Source organism: Salvelinus sp. IW2-2015, linkage group LG4q.1:29 (genome assembly GCF_002910315.2).
Source record: "Salvelinus sp. IW2-2015 linkage group LG4q.1:29, ASM291031v2, whole genome shotgun sequence".
NCBI classification, from domain to species: Eukaryota; Metazoa; Chordata; class Actinopteri; order Salmoniformes; family Salmonidae; genus Salvelinus; species Salvelinus sp. IW2-2015.
Window position 1 is genome coordinate 64448020 of NC_036842.1, and position 17277 is coordinate 64465296.

The 17277-nt window shown below is 49.2% G+C and overlaps 1 protein-coding gene and 1 pseudogene across 1 annotated transcript in view; one reads left to right on the forward strand and one right to left on the reverse strand.

Moving 5' to 3' along the window:
• Window positions 1–2543: 2543 nt before the first annotated feature.
• The window catches only part of LOC111962362 (breast cancer anti-estrogen resistance protein 1), a 60119-nt gene continuing 45385 nt past the window's right edge, over window positions 2544–17277 (reverse strand). Inside the window, exons 4-7 of the mRNA XM_023985405.2 lie at window positions 7892–7999; window positions 6439–7653; window positions 5232–5315; window positions 2544–4769 (exon numbers count right to left, since the gene is read on the reverse strand). Coding sequence (XP_023841173.1) covers window positions 4257–4769; window positions 5232–5315; window positions 6439–7653; window positions 7892–7999 — 1920 coding nt within the window. The 3' untranslated portion in view covers window positions 2544–4256. The remainder of the gene's footprint in view (window positions 4770–5231; window positions 5316–6438; window positions 7654–7891; window positions 8000–17277) is intronic.
• The window catches only part of LOC139027591 (breast cancer anti-estrogen resistance protein 1-like), a 2365-nt pseudogene continuing 180 nt past the window's right edge, over window positions 15093–17277 (forward strand).

The window sequence follows — 17277 nt, forward strand, 5'->3', positions numbered from 1 at the left end:
ATAATTACAAGCATGTCATAAGTGTCAAAGGCTTTTAATGACAATTACATGAAGTTGATGCAAAGAGTCAATATTTCTAGTGTTGACCCTTCTTTTTCAAGACCTCTGCATTCCGCCCTGGCATGTTGTCAATTAACTTCTGGGCCACATCCTGACTGATGCCCATTCTTGCATAATTAATGCTTGGAGTTTGTCAGAATGTGTGGGGTTTTGTTTGTCCACCTGCCTCTTGAGGTTTGACCACACGTTCTCAATGGGATTAAGGTCTGGGGAGTTTCCTGGCCATGSACCCAAAATATCGATGTTTTGTTCCCCGAGCCACTTAGTTATCACTTTTGCCAAGGTTCTCCATCATGCTGGAAAAGGCATTGTTCATCACCAAACTGTTCCTGGATGGTTGGGAGAAGTTGCTCTCGGAGGATGTGTTGGTACCATTCATTATTCATGGCTGTGTTCTTAGGAAAAATTGTGAGTGAGCCCACTCCCTTGGCTGAGAAGCAACCCCACACATGAATGGTCTCAAGGTGATTTACTGTTGGCATGACAGAGGACTAATGTTAGCGCTCACCTTGTCTTCTCCGGACAAGCTTTTTCCGGATGCCCCAAACAATCGGAAAGGGGATTCATCAGAGAAAATGACTTTACCCCAGTCCTCAGCAGTCCAATTCTTGTACCTTTTGCAGAATATCAGTCTGTCCCTGATGTTTTTCCTGGAGAGAAGTGGCTTCTTTGCTGCCCTTCTTGACACCAGGCCATCCTCCAAAAGTCTTCGCCTCACTGTGCATGCAGATGCACTCACACCTGCCTGCTGCCATTCCTGAGCAAGCTCTGTACTGGTGGTGCCCCGATCCCGCAGCTGAATTAACTGTAGGAGACGGTCCTGGCACTTGCTGGACTTTCTTGGGCGCCCTGAAGCCTTCTTCACAACAATTGAACCGCTCTCCTTGAAGTTCTTGATGATCCGATAAATTGTTGATTTAGGTGCAATCTTACTGGCAGCAATATCCTTGCCTGTGAAGCCCAATTTTGTGTAAAGCAATGATGACGGCACATGTTTCCTTGCAGGTAACCATGGTTGACAGAGGAAGAACAATGATTCCAAGCACCACCCTCCTTCTTGAAGCTTCCAGTCTGTTATTCGAACTCAATCAGCATGACAGAGTGATCTCCAGCCTTGTCCTCATCAACACTCACACCTGTGTTAACGAGAGAATCACTGACATGATGTCAGCTGGTCCTTTTGAGGCATCATTTTTTGCAATTCAGTTCATTTGCCTGGCAAAGAGGGACTTTGCAATTAGTTGCAATTCATCTGATCACTCTTCATAACATTCTGGAGTATATGCAAATTGCCATCATACAAACAGGCAGCAGACTTTGTGAAAATTAATATTTGTGTCATTCTCAAAACTTTTGGCCACGACTGTACAGTACCAGTCAAAAGTTTGGACACACCTACTCATTCAATTGTTTTTCTTATTTGACTATTTTCTACATCGTCGAATAATAGTGAAAACATCAAAACTATGATATAACACATATGGAATCATGTAGTAACCAAAAAAGTGTTAAACAAATCAAAATATATTCTATAGTTTAGATCTTCAAAGTAGCACCCTTTGCCTTGATGACAGCTTTGCACACTTTGGCATTCTCTCAACCAGCTTCACCTGGAATGATTTTCCAACAGTCTTGAAGAAATTCCCACATATGCTGAGCACTTGTTAGCTGCTTTTCCTTCACTTTGCAGTCCAATTCATCGCAAACCATCTTAATTGGGTTGAGGTCGGTGATTGTGGAGGCCAGGTCATCTGATGCAGCACTCCATCACTCTCCTTATTGGTCAAATACTCCTTACACAGCCTGGAGGTGTGTTGGTCATTGTCCTGTTGAAAAACAAATGATAGTCCCACTAAGTGCAAACCAGATGGGATATCGCTGCAGAATGCTGTGGTAGCCATGCTGGTTAAATGTGCCTTGAATTCTAAATAAATTACAGACAGTGTCACCAGCAAAGCACCCCACACCATCACACATCCTCCTCCATGCTTCACGGTGGGAACCACACATGCGGAGATCATCCGTTCACCTACTCTGCGTCTCACAAAGACACAGTGGTTGGAATCAAAAATTTCAAATTTGGACTCATCAGACCAAAGGACAGATTTCCACCGGTCTAATGTCCATTGCGCATGTTTCTTGGCCCAAGCAAGTGTCTTCTTCTTATTGGTGTCCTTTTGTAGTGGTTTCTTTATTCTACAATGTAGAAAATAGTACAAATAAAGAAAAACCCTGGAATGAGTAGGTGTGTCCAAACCTTTTTACTGGTACTGTAAATATATATATATATATAAAATCATGGCGGTCCAGCATACAGAGCCCCAGGGAGGGAGAGACACAGTTGACAAGGAGATCAGGTATCTCTCAGGAGTTGGTGTTCGTGCTGAAGTTACTGGGGTACAATTATCTTCCAATTAACTATAAGCATTTCTAGTATATGCAATTTCACTCACAGCACATAGCTTCTTAAAGAGAGAGTAGGCTTGAAGTTWATTTTTTAATGAAAATATATTAAACATATATTTTCCAGTTATGCAATGTCCTTAACATATATATTTCAAATCTTAAAACACAGATTTGAGACTATAATGACATCACCACAACTACCAGTCTGCTTTGTTTTCAACTTATTATTTTTAATTGATAGGGGTTTCAACTATATCCACAACAACATGTTGCAGTGCTTTTATAGTACAATATGTAATCTGATACTTAGAATACAGCCAATCAGGTTTTAGAAAACTGGACAATGGAAACTGGAGTGGCAGCAGATTCCTCTGCTTCATGTGGAGATGTCTCCAGGACTCAAGAACTAGTAAAACCCACCCACTGGCCAAGCTAACTCACATACCTCTGGTACAGCTATTGGAAGTGGGGTTATGATACAGCTGCTGCAGTCATTTGAAGTGTCAAGAATGGTTACTGTTATGCAAACAGACATTACCATCAATATTGTGTGTGTGTGTGTACACATACATTTGGTAAAATGCAGAGATGCAGCTCACAAACAACCACTCCCTAATTTGCTCATCAATTTACAAGGGTGTTGAGTGTATGCCAATGATACAAATGCACTTCTCACACCTTTACCCCCATAGCGGGTTTCCCTGGCCTGCAGGGTGCAGTGGTGCTGTCCAGGAAGTGCTAGGGGGAGGGAAAGCAGAGTTATTCCTGTATGAGGTGAGCAGAGAGCCTGGTCTGGAACACAGGCGACTTCTAGAACAGTGGAGCCACAGAGGAGTCCAAACCAACCCTTTTTAGATCACAGAGAGCATGCAGGACTATGAGAGAGTCTGGGAGAGTGTGGTGGATATAACAAGCACTCTAGGAGCAGCAGACAGACGGATAAAGCTTTGTGCTTTGAAGAACAAGGGAAGTTGTAATGCTGAAAAAAATAAGTAAATTCATATTTCTTTTAACCTCAGATTTTTTACCTCCAAATCAGATTTGTTCTTTTCATTCTGACTTCTATCTCAAAGGAAGAGATAGTTTTATAAGACAGTCTTCTAATTGGGGCATTTTAATTAGCATGTAGAACTACTCAAATGAATCCTGTCCCATGACAGCAGTATATCTGAGAATGTTATTAACTGTCAGGGAAACCTCTCCCTCCCAGCCCCTACCCAGAATGCCTTACACTCACAACACGATCCCCAGCCTCCTTTGACAGCTCCAAGGAAAGCTATTCATTTTCTGTCAACATATCCTACAGCTCACCTGACAAGTACATTACTTTTACAAAATCCACCATATTTGATCATCTGGGATGAAAAACAGCATTAAGTACTACATACATTGTGTTTGAAATGTAAACATCCTTAATCAACGCATTATAACAATAATGATAACAATTATAATAATMRGAGCAATAATTACAGTATAGCAACAATAATAATAATGGACATTGTCTAAACTACATCATGTTTTCCATAAGGTCTCAAAAACATATATATATATATATATATAGTGGAAGTTCATTTTCTTTCACTTTTTTTCTGGCTAATAGTAACTTAAATATTTACAATGATTAATTTACAACCAATGGCCCAGCCCAGTCAGATAATTGTCCTTTTTTGAAATAAAAAGCACAAGAGGAGGATGAAGGGTCCATGTGTCTGTGACAGTGGCCCACTGGGTGGGTGGATGATGTGTGTCCCAGTGTGGACTCCCCACATCAGTGTCTCAGGACAGGAGGTTCACATGGCCACCAGCTGGCCCAGAGCCATGCGGAACTGCTGTGTGCAGCCGGCCAGCTCCCGCACCCTCTCCGTCATGTCTCGCGCCGCACCGGGGGACGGGTACTGCAGCGCTGCAGTCTTGGTGCTCACCACGATGTCCTTGAGTTTGTCACACAGMGYRTTACTGTGCTGKGCCACATGYGCCCGCACCTCTGGGGACTTGGCCTGTCGCGAGAGCGTGTCCCCGATGAACACCAGCTTGTGTGCGCTGAGGATGACAAACTTGCTGTGAGCCACGAAGATCTTGGGCGGCTGGTTGTTGTTGATGGAGGAGTAGAAGGCGTCGATGGCATTGGTGAGGGTGGTGACGTTGGACTCACACTGCTCCGAGTAGAAGAGCAGCAGCTGCCGGTCGCCCATGCTCAGCTTGCTCCGCTGGGCCGTTGGGTAGTGGGGAGGCGGAGTCCAGCCTGAGATATCGTTGTTGATTGGCCGGCTGACTTCCTGCTCCAGTCGCTCAAACTGTTTCAGCTGCAGTAGATGGGAACACAGAGAGTAAATAAATATCTGCCTGATCTGTAAACATCCCATTTGAACTGACTGAAACCTCAGCCTCTGAGACACCAATGTAACACTACAGTCACATATACACTCCCTTATTACTGACAAAGGCTGCGTTTAGAGGCAGCCCAATTCTGATCTTTTTTTTCACCAATTGGTCTTTTGACCAATCAGATCAGCTCTGAAAAAGATCTGATGTGAAAAGATCTGGGCCCGGTTTCCCAAAAGCATCTTAAGGCTAAGTTCATCGTTAGAACCATTGGATCCTATTGTYCTAAGATGAACTTAGMCTTAAGATGCTTTTGGGAAACCGGGCTCTTATATGATTGGTCAAAAGACCAATTAGTAAAACAAATATCAGAATTGGGCTGCCTGTCTAAACACAGCCATTTACACACCCACTCGCTCACTGACAGACCCACAGGTCCTCACCTGCTGCTGTTCCAGTGTGGTTTTGTTGTGTCTGGTCCCTTTCTCTAATAATTGCCTCTGATTCTTCTCAAACTCCTCCTTACCCTGGAAACCAAAGGACGGTAASAAGAGTAAACTTACTTACTCTGCTCCAAGCACATAGACACAAACACGCTCAGACAATGCTGGGATGGAATTTGAATTCTACTGGCTCAAGGAAGGATCACCCATATAAAATGATCCGTCTGACTCAACGTGTGATAATTCTCCTAATCAGCAGAGGGCAGTATGAGCTCATATCAGACCAGACCACACACAGCAGCTCTGCCACTACCCTGAGGGTAGCTGACACATGAATTCAGGGTTTGTATGTTAGTGTGCTACACACACATAAAGCACTGAAACAGTGAATATATAAATGTCTTTTAGATAATAATAATTTGGTGGGTGCTTATAGTTTTCCTATTTCACACATGAACAAGTGTGTATTAATATGTATGAGTGAATTGGAAATGTGTTTTTTTGCATATCCCAACTCTGAGAGCAGGGTCACAGCTCTGCCATTATCAACTGCAACCCTGGAGAATTAGGGTTAAGTGCCTTGCTCAAGGGAACATCGACAGACGTTTCACCTTGTCGGCTTCGAACTAGCAACATTTTGGTTACTGGCTCAACACTCTTACCGCAAGGCTACCTGCCACCCACAATGATATCATATCRTCTTAAAATCATCTGTTCCTATTGCATTTTCACAACCACAATACTGCTGCACGTAAGGGCAACAACAGCAGCAATGGACAGAGAAAGTGATGATGTATGATGGGTATGTAGAGAAACACGCCTGCACATGTGGTAATGATGATTGATGATGACACCTGAAGCAGTGCACCGGGGGAGTATGTGTCGCCCACATGGGCAAGCCTTGTATGGGGCATTGATCTGCTGGCTGTGGTGTGGAAATGGAGATACATCTGGAGTCTATCCTCTCTCTYATCTCACACACCGGCGTATCATTGAACACAGACAGACACCATGGCTCGACATGCTTAACATAATCCATGGGCAAATATAGAGTGCTGCTGATTGTTCCAAACCACCGTACCGTTATGAGGAAGTACTGGTGCTGTTGATTCAGAGTACCAATATACACCAAACTAATTCTCTACTGATAAATGAGGACATRAATGTGTGATGATCTGTGCTGTGGTTTCATAAGAGGAGGTTTTACCTGTAAATGCACATAGTCATAGTCCTCCAACCAGCCCTCCTCGGTGGTCTCGTACGGCCGGTCACTGGTCTCCTCCTCGGCAGTGAGCTTGGGCGGTGACGGCAGGGGGCGGGACTGGATGTTGGCTCTCCCGTCTCCCATCTGATAGGCTGAGATGTTGTTGTTGGTCATCTGACCCATGAGGTCAGCGGCGTGGGGGACGGGGGGCAGAGGAASCTGCTGCTGCTTGTTTGTCCTTTTGAAGAGCAGCGAGGCGTTGCCATGGAGAAAGGAGGCCAGCTGTTTGGTGTCGTCAGGCACACCCCGGGCACACATGACCAGCCGGTCCAGGTCATCCCCACTGCTGCCTGCTGAGGGCGTCATCAGTGCAGGAGGGGCCCAGGCCACAGCATCCAGAACCTGGCTGTACTTGACMAGGCCCTGGAAGGCTTCCTCCATCTTCTGCACCTGCTTGCCCAGCTTGGCCTGTAACGTGCGGTCAGTGGCCTGGGCAGAGTTGGCCACAGCCCCCCTGGCAAACTCCAGCAGGTCCCTGACAGCMACCCTCATCCTTTCCACCGCCTGCCTGATGGCTGGCAGGTTGGCCTCCATCTGGGTGGGGCTGCGCCAGTTCCCACTGATGAAGGACATGAGGAGGGAGACGGAGCCCTCCACCCCCTGCTGCAGGCGGGAGAGGCGCTCCATGGCCTGATCTAGATCCAGGATCAACAGCTTCCCCGGGCCGGCCTGGCTGGGCACCACCGACTCCCTGACTGGCACCATGTCCAGAGAGGAGGTGGACAGGTTGCTGCGGGTGCTGCCCGTGCTGGARGCAGACAGGCGTTTGAAGCTGACCGTCAGCTCCTCTGTGGTGCCCGCATCTCGCACCACCTGAGGGGGGATGTCATAGATGGAGTCCTCGCCTGCAGGCCGCTCGCGGGGGAAATCGTACACATCCTGGGGGTCATGGGGTCCACCCTTCCTCAGACTGGCGGGGATGTCGTAGATCTCCTGACCCAGGTGGGCGTCTGGGTGGTGCTTTCCGGTGAGGGGAGGGGGAGGGATATCGTACACGTCTTCAGGGATGGGGGGCTCAGGCCCTCCGGGGATCAGATAGCCCTGGCTCTGGCTCTCCAGACTCTTCAGCTTGGCAAAGTGGGGGGGCACGTCATAGGTCTCCTCCCTGATAGGAGCGTCTGGAACATCCTTACTGACGGAGGGGGGGAAGTCGTACACCTGGGAGGGAGACAGAGGCAACGTCAAACACACACACTGTACTTACCCTCACTGCCATAGGACATCATAATGATGTCAAACACACATTCTGATAAGGAGAAGGGGTGGTTACTTTAAGACACCACCTATCAAGTACAGATGGTAAAGCCCACTGTGACTGATGAGTATCCCCCTGTGTCCCTCTACAACAACAACAGACAGAGAGGATGTGTTAGTGGTGCAGTAGCTGCAGCCTCACCGTTTGCTGATAGAGCAGTTGGCTCTTGTCCACACTGGGGGGCGTGTCATAGATGTCTTGACCACTGGTGGGGCCTTTCACCGCCATTGGGGGGGCGTTGTCATACACCTGGAGGGGGGGGGGGGGGGGGAACACAATGCACAGAGAGATAAAACACACACACCCCACAATAAAAAACAATTTACATACACACATCAGATATACACACACACACACACACACACACACACAACCACACACACACACACACCACACACCACACACACACACACACACACACACACACACACACACACACACACGTTCATACTTGCACACATACAGACATACACATAAATATACAATCAGCAATAAGAGCTCAGTTACAGCTGCAGCAGACTCAATTTATGAGCATATTAAAAAGGGAGGAACAAATTAAATCAAGCTTCTGAGGGCGTGTTGGATGAATCCAGTTTAATGTTGAGGAGGTGGGGAGGGCGGGAGGGACCCAGACACTCTGCCCACTTTGTCCTCTAATCTCGTCTCTCCCTGGGGCCCCTCTTTTCTCCACTGCCTTCCCTACAAGGGGGAGGGAGGCATTATTGAGGCTGCAGGCTGAGAGGGGGGCAGTGAGGGCGCTGACACACACAACATGGGGACCATCTCTCCCACTCCTACACAGAGGACACACATCCTGTCTGGGACTGCCCTGACACGCACACAGGGAGCTGGACGGACTGGAGCATGACCAAAGTTGGAAACAACTGAAGAAAATCTCTTATACAGCAGAGACCTTAACCTCAGTGCTAACTCTGTTCTGACTAAACCTCTGTGACACTGGTCAGTTGTGCCTTGCCTGACGACTCACCCTGAATATATTTCCGCTGCTCTAGCGATCGCTACATTCAGTCTGAAACTGACATCCTAAAGTTGTTGTTTGACTTCAAAATGAGGGGCACCGTACAAAACAAATTCATCAGCGATTGGATGGTCTCCAACAAATATAACCAATCAGAGTATCAAAGTTGATAACGTGTCATGTAAGCCGGYTCTGGCCCAACCCATCAGTTTCTGGGACCAATCAGAACAGTCAGAATGTGTTTACATTCTAGAAATCATATGGGAGGGAGGCAAATCCAGACTCATCGCGGAGAAAAAACATCAGTTGGCCCAGAGCGATGTGGATATGTAGGCAGGCAAAGTTGTGCATGCAATCGCCACGGTAGGACATGTATGAAAACTATAAGGATATGTGTGTGATGCCCACAAAATGCAACATTCAAAATAATGTGGAGATATTACTGCAACAATGCTGCAGAATGTGTGTTGAGAGGATGCCTATTGCAAAAGTACTSTTTTCTAAGGCACTGTTAAATTCAATACAATCCCACAATGCACTTCAGCCTGGAGCAGCGGCAAGGGAATTAACTTTGCCGTCAGTCTTGTATGAGTAAACTTCTGGAACACACTGCCCTGCAGCAGCCACAGTCCTGTCTCTCTCTCTCTCCAGCCCAGGAAACGTCTGTTGTTTTGCACACTACTTTTACAGCTTTGATTAGTAGAGTATTTCACAACTACACTGAACAAAAATATAAACATGCACAATTTCAAAGAYTTTACTGAGTTACAGTTCATATGAGGAAATCAGTTAATTAAATTCATTCATTAGGCCCTAATCTCTGGATTTCACATGACTGGGAATACAGATATGCATCTGTTGGTCACAGATACCTTTAAAAAAGTAAGGGCGTGGACCAGAAAACCAGTCAGTGGCTGCGGTCCAAACACTTAAAAGACACACCCTAAAAACCTTTAGGACTACCTTTAGGACAGCCTTGCAAGAGTGACCAAAAGGGTGTTTAGCATCCCCAGTGGCTCTGTAAGTGTGGAGAATATATTCTCCACTGCTGGCCGGCTCTCCAGGCACCATCRCATGAGCCTGAAGCTACAGACTGGCCAAACTCATGTTTCTAAAAATGAATTCAAAGGCACTAATAAGTCATTTTAATTTAATTTGKATTTAATTCTAATTATGTATCGGCCTATATGTGCTATTTATAGACTATAAAGATTTAAAATGTTGTTTAAAGAGCTTTATGTACCTACAAACCTATTGTGTCACACTCGCAAATGCTTCAATGTATTTCTTTGTAGGCTACAGCCTTGAAATAATTGAAATACTATAGACGATCCCGCAGGTGAATAAACCAGATGTGGAGGTCCTGGGCTGGCCTGGTTACACGTGGTCTGCGGTTGTGAGGCCGGTTGGACGTACTGACAAATTCTCTAAAACTGTCACRTTCTGACCTTAGTTCTTTTGTTATTTCTTTGTTTTAGTATGGTCRGGGCGTGAGTTGGGTGGGTTATCTATGTTGGTTTTTCTATGTTGGTTTTTCGTTTGGCCTGGTATGATTCTCAATCAGAGGCAGGTGTCGTTAGTTGTCTCTGATTGAGAATCATACTTAGGTAGCCTTTTTCCACCTGGGTTTCGTGGGTGGTTATTTTCCGTGTCAGTGTTTGTTCCACACGGAACGGGGGGCGTGTTATGCTCTTTATTATAACGACGAACACAGAAACAAAACAACAAACGACCGTGAAATACCAACGAAAACAGTTCCGTGTGGAACAAACACTGACACGAAAAATAACCACCCACGAAACCCAGGTGGAAAAAGGCTACCTAAGTATGATTCTCATCAGAGACAACTAACGACACTGCTTCTGATTGAGAATCATACCAGTCCAAGAAAAAACCAACATAGATAACCCACCCAACTCAACGCCCTGACCATACTAAAACAAAGAAATAACAAAAGAACTAAGGTCAGAACGTGCCAGTACCCCCCCCCCAAGGTGCGGACTCCGGCCGCAAAACCTGAACCTATAGGGGAGGGTCTGGGTGGGCATCTGTCGCAGTGGCGGCTCTGGCGCGGGACGTGGACCCCACTCCACCATAGTCTTAGTCCGCTTCAATTGCGACCCTCGCCGCCGACCTTGGCCTGGGAACCCTAATAAATGACCCCACTGGACTGAGGGGCGCCTCTGGCTGAGGGGCGCCTCTGGACTGAGGGGCGCCTCAGGACTGAGGGGAGCTCCGAACTGAGGGGTAGCTCAGGACTAGGGAAGCTGCAGGACTGAGGGGCAGCTCAGGACTGAGGGGCAGCTCAGGACTGAGGGGCAGCTCAGGACTGAGGGGCACCTCAGGACTGAGGGGCACCTCAGGACTGAGGGCACCTCAGGACTGAGGGGCAGCTCAGGACTGAGGGGCAGCTCAGGACTGAGGGGCAGCTCAGGACTGAGGGGCAGCTCAGGACTGAGGGGCGCTCCGGACTGAGGGGCAGCTCCGGACTGAAGGGCAGCTCCGGACTGAAGGGCCCTCGGACTGAAGGGCGGCTCAGACGCCTCTGGACTGAAGGGCGGCTCAGACGCCTCTGGACTGAAGGGGCTGCCGACTGAAGGGCGGCTCAGGCCTGCCGAGGCGCACTGTAGGCCTGGTGCGTGGTGCCGGAACTGGTGGTACCGGGCTGGGGACACGCACCTCTGGGCGAGTGCGGGGAGCAGGAACAGGGCATACTGGACACACTGGAGGCGCACTGTAGGCCTGGGCGTGGTGCCGGAACTGGTGGTACCGGGCTGGGGACCCGCACCTCAAGGCGAGTGCGGGGAGCAGGAACAGGGCATACTGGACACTGGAGGCGCACTGTAGGCCTGGGCGTGGTGCCGGAACTGGTGGTACCGGGTTGGGACACGCACCTCAGGCGGAGTGCGGGGTGCTGGAACTGGAGGCCTGGTAGGTGTGCCGCCACAGGAGGCCTGGTACGTGGTGCCGCCACAGGAGAGCTGGTGCGTGGGGCTGCCACAGGAGAGCTGGTGCGTGGGGCTGCCCAGGAGAGCTGGTGCGTGGGCTGCCACAGGAGAGCTGGTGCGTGGGTGCCACAGGAGAGCTGTGCGTGGGGCTGCCACAGGAGAGCTGGTGCGTGGGGCTGCCACGGAGAGCTGGTGCGTGGGGCTGCCACAGGAGAGCTGGTGCGTGGGGCTGCCACAGGAGGGATGGTGCGTGGAGAAGGCACCGGATAGACCGGACCGTGGAGGCACACTACAGGTCTCGAGCACCTGCCCAACCCTACCTGGCTGAATGCTCACCGTAGCCATGCCAGTGCGGTGAGGTGGAATAGGCCGCACTGGGCTATGCACACGTACTGGAGACACCATGCGTAGGGCTGGTGCCATGTACCCCGGGCCGAGGAGACGCACTGGGACCAGATGCGTAGAGCCGGCTTCATGGCACCTGGCTTGATGCCCACTCTAGCCCGGCCGATACGAGGCGCTGCTATGTACCGCACCGGGCTATGCACACGTACTGGAGAACACCATGCGTAGGGCTGGTGCCATGTACCCCCGGGCCGGGAGACGCACTGGAGACAGATGCGTAGAGCCGGCTTCATGGCACCTGGCTTGATGCCCACTCTAGCCCGGCGATACGAGGCGCTGCTATGTACCACACCGGGCTATGCACACGTACCGGAGACACCATGCATCTTCTCCGCATAACACGGTGCCTGCCCGGACCTCTCTCTCCCACGGTAAGCACGGGGAGTTGGCTCAGGTCTCCTTACCTGACTTAGCCACACTCCCCGTGCGCCCCCCCACCCAAGACATTTTTGGGGCTGCCTCTCTGGCTACCATCCGGGCTTTTCTTGCTGCTTCCTCATACCACCGCCTCTCGGCTTTCGCTGCCTCCAGCTCAGCCTTGGGGCGGCGATACTCTCCAGCCTGTGCCCAGGGTCCCTTGCCGTCCAGAATCTCCTCCCAGGTCCAGGAGTCCTGCGATCGCTGCTGCTGCTGCCCGTTACCACGCTGCTTGTTCCGGTTGTGTGGGTGGTTCTTGTAACGGCTGTCCTCCTCCTTATCTGAGGAGGAGTAGTAAGAAGGATCGGAGGACCAATGCGCAGCGTGGTACGTGTTCATGCTCTTTATTATAACGAACGAACACAGAAACAAAACAACAAACGACACATGAAATACCAACCGAAAACAGTTCCGTGTGGAACAAACACTGACACGGAAAATAACCACCCACGAAACCCAGGTGGAAAAAGGCTACTAAGTATGATTCTCAATCAGAACAACTAACGACACCTGCCTCTGATTGAGAATCATACCAGGCCAAACGAAAAACCAACATAGAAAAACCAACATAGATAACCCACCCAACTCACGCCCTGACCATACTAAAACAAAGAAATAACAAAAGAACTAAGGTCAGAATGTGACAGTTTTAGAGAATTTGTCAGTACGTCCAACCGGCCTCACAACCGCAGACCACGTGTAACCAGGCCAGCCCAGGACCTCCACATCTGGTTTATTCACCTGCGGGATCGTCTATAGTATTTCAATTATTTCAAGGCTGTAGCCTACAAAGAAATACATTGAAGCATTTGCGGTGTGACACAATAGGTTTGTAGGTACATAAAGCTCTTTAAACAACATTTTAATCTTTATAGTCTATAAATAGAACATATAGGCCGATACATAATTAGAATTAAATACAAATTAAATTAAAATGACTTATTAGTGCTTTTGAATTCATTTTTAGAAACATGAGTTTGGCCAGTCTGTAGCTTCAGGCTCATGTGATGGTGCCTGGAGAGCCGGCCAGCAGTGGAGAATATATTCTCCACACTTACAGAGCCACTGGGGATGCTAAACACCCTTTTGGTCACTCTTGCAAGGCTGTCCTAAAGGTAGTCCTAAAGGTTTTAGGGTGTGTCTTTTAAGTGTTGGACCGCAGCCACTGACTGGTTTTCTGGTCCACGCCCTTACTTTTTTAAAGGTATCTGTGACCAACAGATGCATATCTGTATTCCCAGTCATGTGAAATCCAGAGATTAGGCGCTAATGAATGAATTTAATTAACTGATTTCCTCATGAACTGTAACTCAGTAAAGTCTTTGAAATTGTGCATGTTTATATTTTTGTTCAGTGTAGTTGTGAAATACTCTACTAATCAAAGCTGTAAAAGTAGTGTGCAAAACAACAGACGTTTCCTGGGCTGGAGAGAGAGAGAGACAGGACTGTGGCTGCTGCAGGGCAGTGTTCCAGAAGTTTACTCATACAAGACTGACGGCAAAGTTAATTCCCTTGCCGCTGCTCCAGGCTGAAGTGCATTGTGGGATTGTATTGAATTTAACAGTGCCTTAGAAAAGAGAACTTTTGCAATAGGCATCCTCTCAACACACATTCTGCAGCATTGTTGCAGTAATATCTCCACATTATTTTGAATGTTGCATTTTGTGGGCATCACACACATATCCTTATAGTTTTCATACATGTCCTACCGTGGCGATTGCATGCCACAACTTTGCCTGCCTACATATCCACATCGCTCTGGGCCAACTGATGTTTTTTCTCGCGATGAGTCTGGATTTGCCTCCCTCCATATGATTTCTAGAATGTAAACACATTCTGACTGTTCTGATTGGTCCCAGAAACTGATGGGTTGGGCCAGACCCGGCTTACATGACACGTTATAACTTTGATACTCTGATTTGGTTATATTTGTTGGAGACCATCCAATCGCTGATGAATTTGTTTTGTACGGTGCCCCTCATTTTGAAGTCAAACAACAACTTTAGGATGTCAGTTTCAGACTGAATGTAGCGATCGCTAGAGCAGCGGAAATATATTCAGGGTGAGTCGTCAGGCAAGGCACAACTGACCAGTGTCACAGAGGTTTAGTCAGAACAGAGTTAGCACTGAGGTTAAGGTCTCTGCTGTATAAAGATTTTCTTCAGTTGTTTCCAACTTTGGTCTTGCTCCAGTCCGTCCAGCTCCCTGTGTGCGTGTCAGGGCAGTCCCAGACAGGATGTGTGTCCTCTGTGTAGGAGTGGGAGAGATGGTCCCCATGTTGTGTGTGTCCAGCGCCTCACTGCCCCCTCTCAGCCTGCAGCCTCAATAATGCTCCCTCCCCTTGTAGGGAAGGCAGTGGAGAAAAGAGGGGCCCAGGAGAGACGAGATTAGAGGACAAGTGGGCAGAGTGTCTGGGTCCTCCCGCCCTCCCCACCTCCTCCACATTAAACTGGATTCATCCAACACGCCCTCAGAAGCTTGATTTAATTTGTTCCTCCCTTTTTAATATGCTCATAAATTGAGTCTGCTGCAGCTGTAACTGAGCTCTTATTGCTGATTGTATATTTATGTGTATGTCTGTATGTGTGCAAGTATGAACGTGTGTGTGTGTGTGTGTGTGTGTGTGTGTGTGTGTGTGGTGTGTGTGTGTGTGTGTGTGTGTGTGTGTGGTGTGTGTGTGTGTGTGTTGTGTGTGTGTGTATATCTGATGTGTGTATGTAAATTGTTTTTTATTGTGGGGTGTGTGTGTTTTATCTCTCTGTGCATTGTGTTCCCCCCCCCCCCCCCCCCCAGGTGTATGACACGCCCCCAATGGCGGTGAAAGGCCCCACCAGTGGTCAAGACATCTATGACACGCCCCCCAGTGTGGACAAGAGCCAACTTCTCTCTCAGCAAACGGTGAGGCTGCAGCTACTGCACCATAACACATCCTCTCTGTCTGTTGTTGTTGTAGAGGGACACAGGGGGATACTCATCAGTCACAGTGGGCTTTCCCATCTGTACTTGATAGGTGGTGTCTTAAAGTAACCACCCCTTCTCCTTATCAGAATGTGTGTTTGACATCATTATGATGTCCTATGGCAGTGAGGGTAAGTACAGTGTGTGTGTTTGACGTTGCCTCTGTCTCCCTCCCAGGTGTACGACTTCCCCCCTCCGTCAGTAAGGATGTTCCAGACGCTCCTATCAGGGAGGAGACCTATGACGTGCCCCCCCACTTTGCCAAGCTGAAGAGTCTGGAGAGCCAGAGCAAGGGCTATCTGATCCCCGGAGGGCCTGAGCCCCCCATCCCTGAGACGTGTACGATATCCCTCCCCCTCCCCTCACCGGAAAGCACCACCCAGACGCCCACCTGGGTCAGGAGATCTACGACATCCCCGCCAGTCTGAGGAAGGGTGGACCCCATGACCCCAGGATGTGTACGATTTCCCCCGCGAGCGGCCTGCAGGCGAGGACTCCATCTATGAACATCCCCCTCAGGTGGTGCGAGATGCGGGCACCACAGAGGAGCTGACGGTCAGCTTCAAACGCCTGTCTGCTTCCAGCACGGGCAGCACCCGCAGCAACCTGTCCACCTCCTCTCTGGACATGGTGCCAGTCAGGGAGTCGGTGGTGCCCAGCCAGGCCGGCCCGGGGAAGCTGTTGATCCTGGATCTAGATCAGGCCATGGAGCGCCTCTCCCGCCTGCAGCAGGGGGTGGAGGGCTCCGTCTCCCTCCTCATGTCCTTCATCAGTGGGAACTGGCGCAGCCCCACCCAGATGGAGGCCAACCTGCAGCCATCAGGCAGGCGGTGGAAAGGATGAGGGTGGCTGTCAGGGACCTGCTGGAGTTTGCCAGGGGGCTGTGGCCAACTCTGCCCAGGCCACTGACCGCACGTTACAGGCCAAGCTGGGCAAGCAGGTGCAGAAGATGGAGGAAGCCTTCCAGGGCCTGGTCAAGTACAGCCAGGTTCTGGATGCTGTGGCCTGGGCCCCTCCTGCACTGATGACGCCCTCAGCAGGCAGCAGTGGGGATGACCTGGACCGGCTGGTCATGTGTGCCCGGGGTGTGCCTGACGACACCAAAACAGCTGGCCTCCTTTCTCCATGGCAACGCCTCGCTGCTCTTCAAAAGGACAAACAAGCAGCAGCAGGTTCCTCTGCCCCGTCCCCCACGCCGCTGACCTCATGGGTCAGATGACCAACAACAACATCTCAGCCTATCAGATGGGAGACGGGAGAGCCAACATCCAGTCCCCGCCCTGCCGTCACCGCCCAAGCTCACTGCCGAGGAGGAGACCAGTGACCGCCGTACGAGACACCGAGGAGGGCTGGTTGGAGGACTATGACTATGTGCATTTACAGGTAAAACCTCCTCTTATGAAACCACAGCACAGATCATCACACATTTATGTCCTCATTTATCAGTAGAGAATTAGTTTGGTGTATATTGTACTCTGAATCAACAGCACCAGTACTTCCTCATAACGGTACGGTGGTTTGGAACAATCAGCAGCACTCTATATTGCCCATGGATTATGTTAAGCATGTCGAGCCATGGTGTCTGTCTGTGTTCAATGATACGCCGGTGTGTGAGATAAGAGAGAGGATAGACTCCAGATGTATCTCCATTTCCACACCACAGCCAGCAGATCAATGCCCCATACAGGCTTGCCCATGTGGGCGACACATACTCCCCGGTGCACTGCTTCAGGTGTCATCATACAATCATCATTACACACATGTGCAGGCGTGTTTCTCTACATACCCATCATACATCATCACTTTCTCTGTCCTTGCGC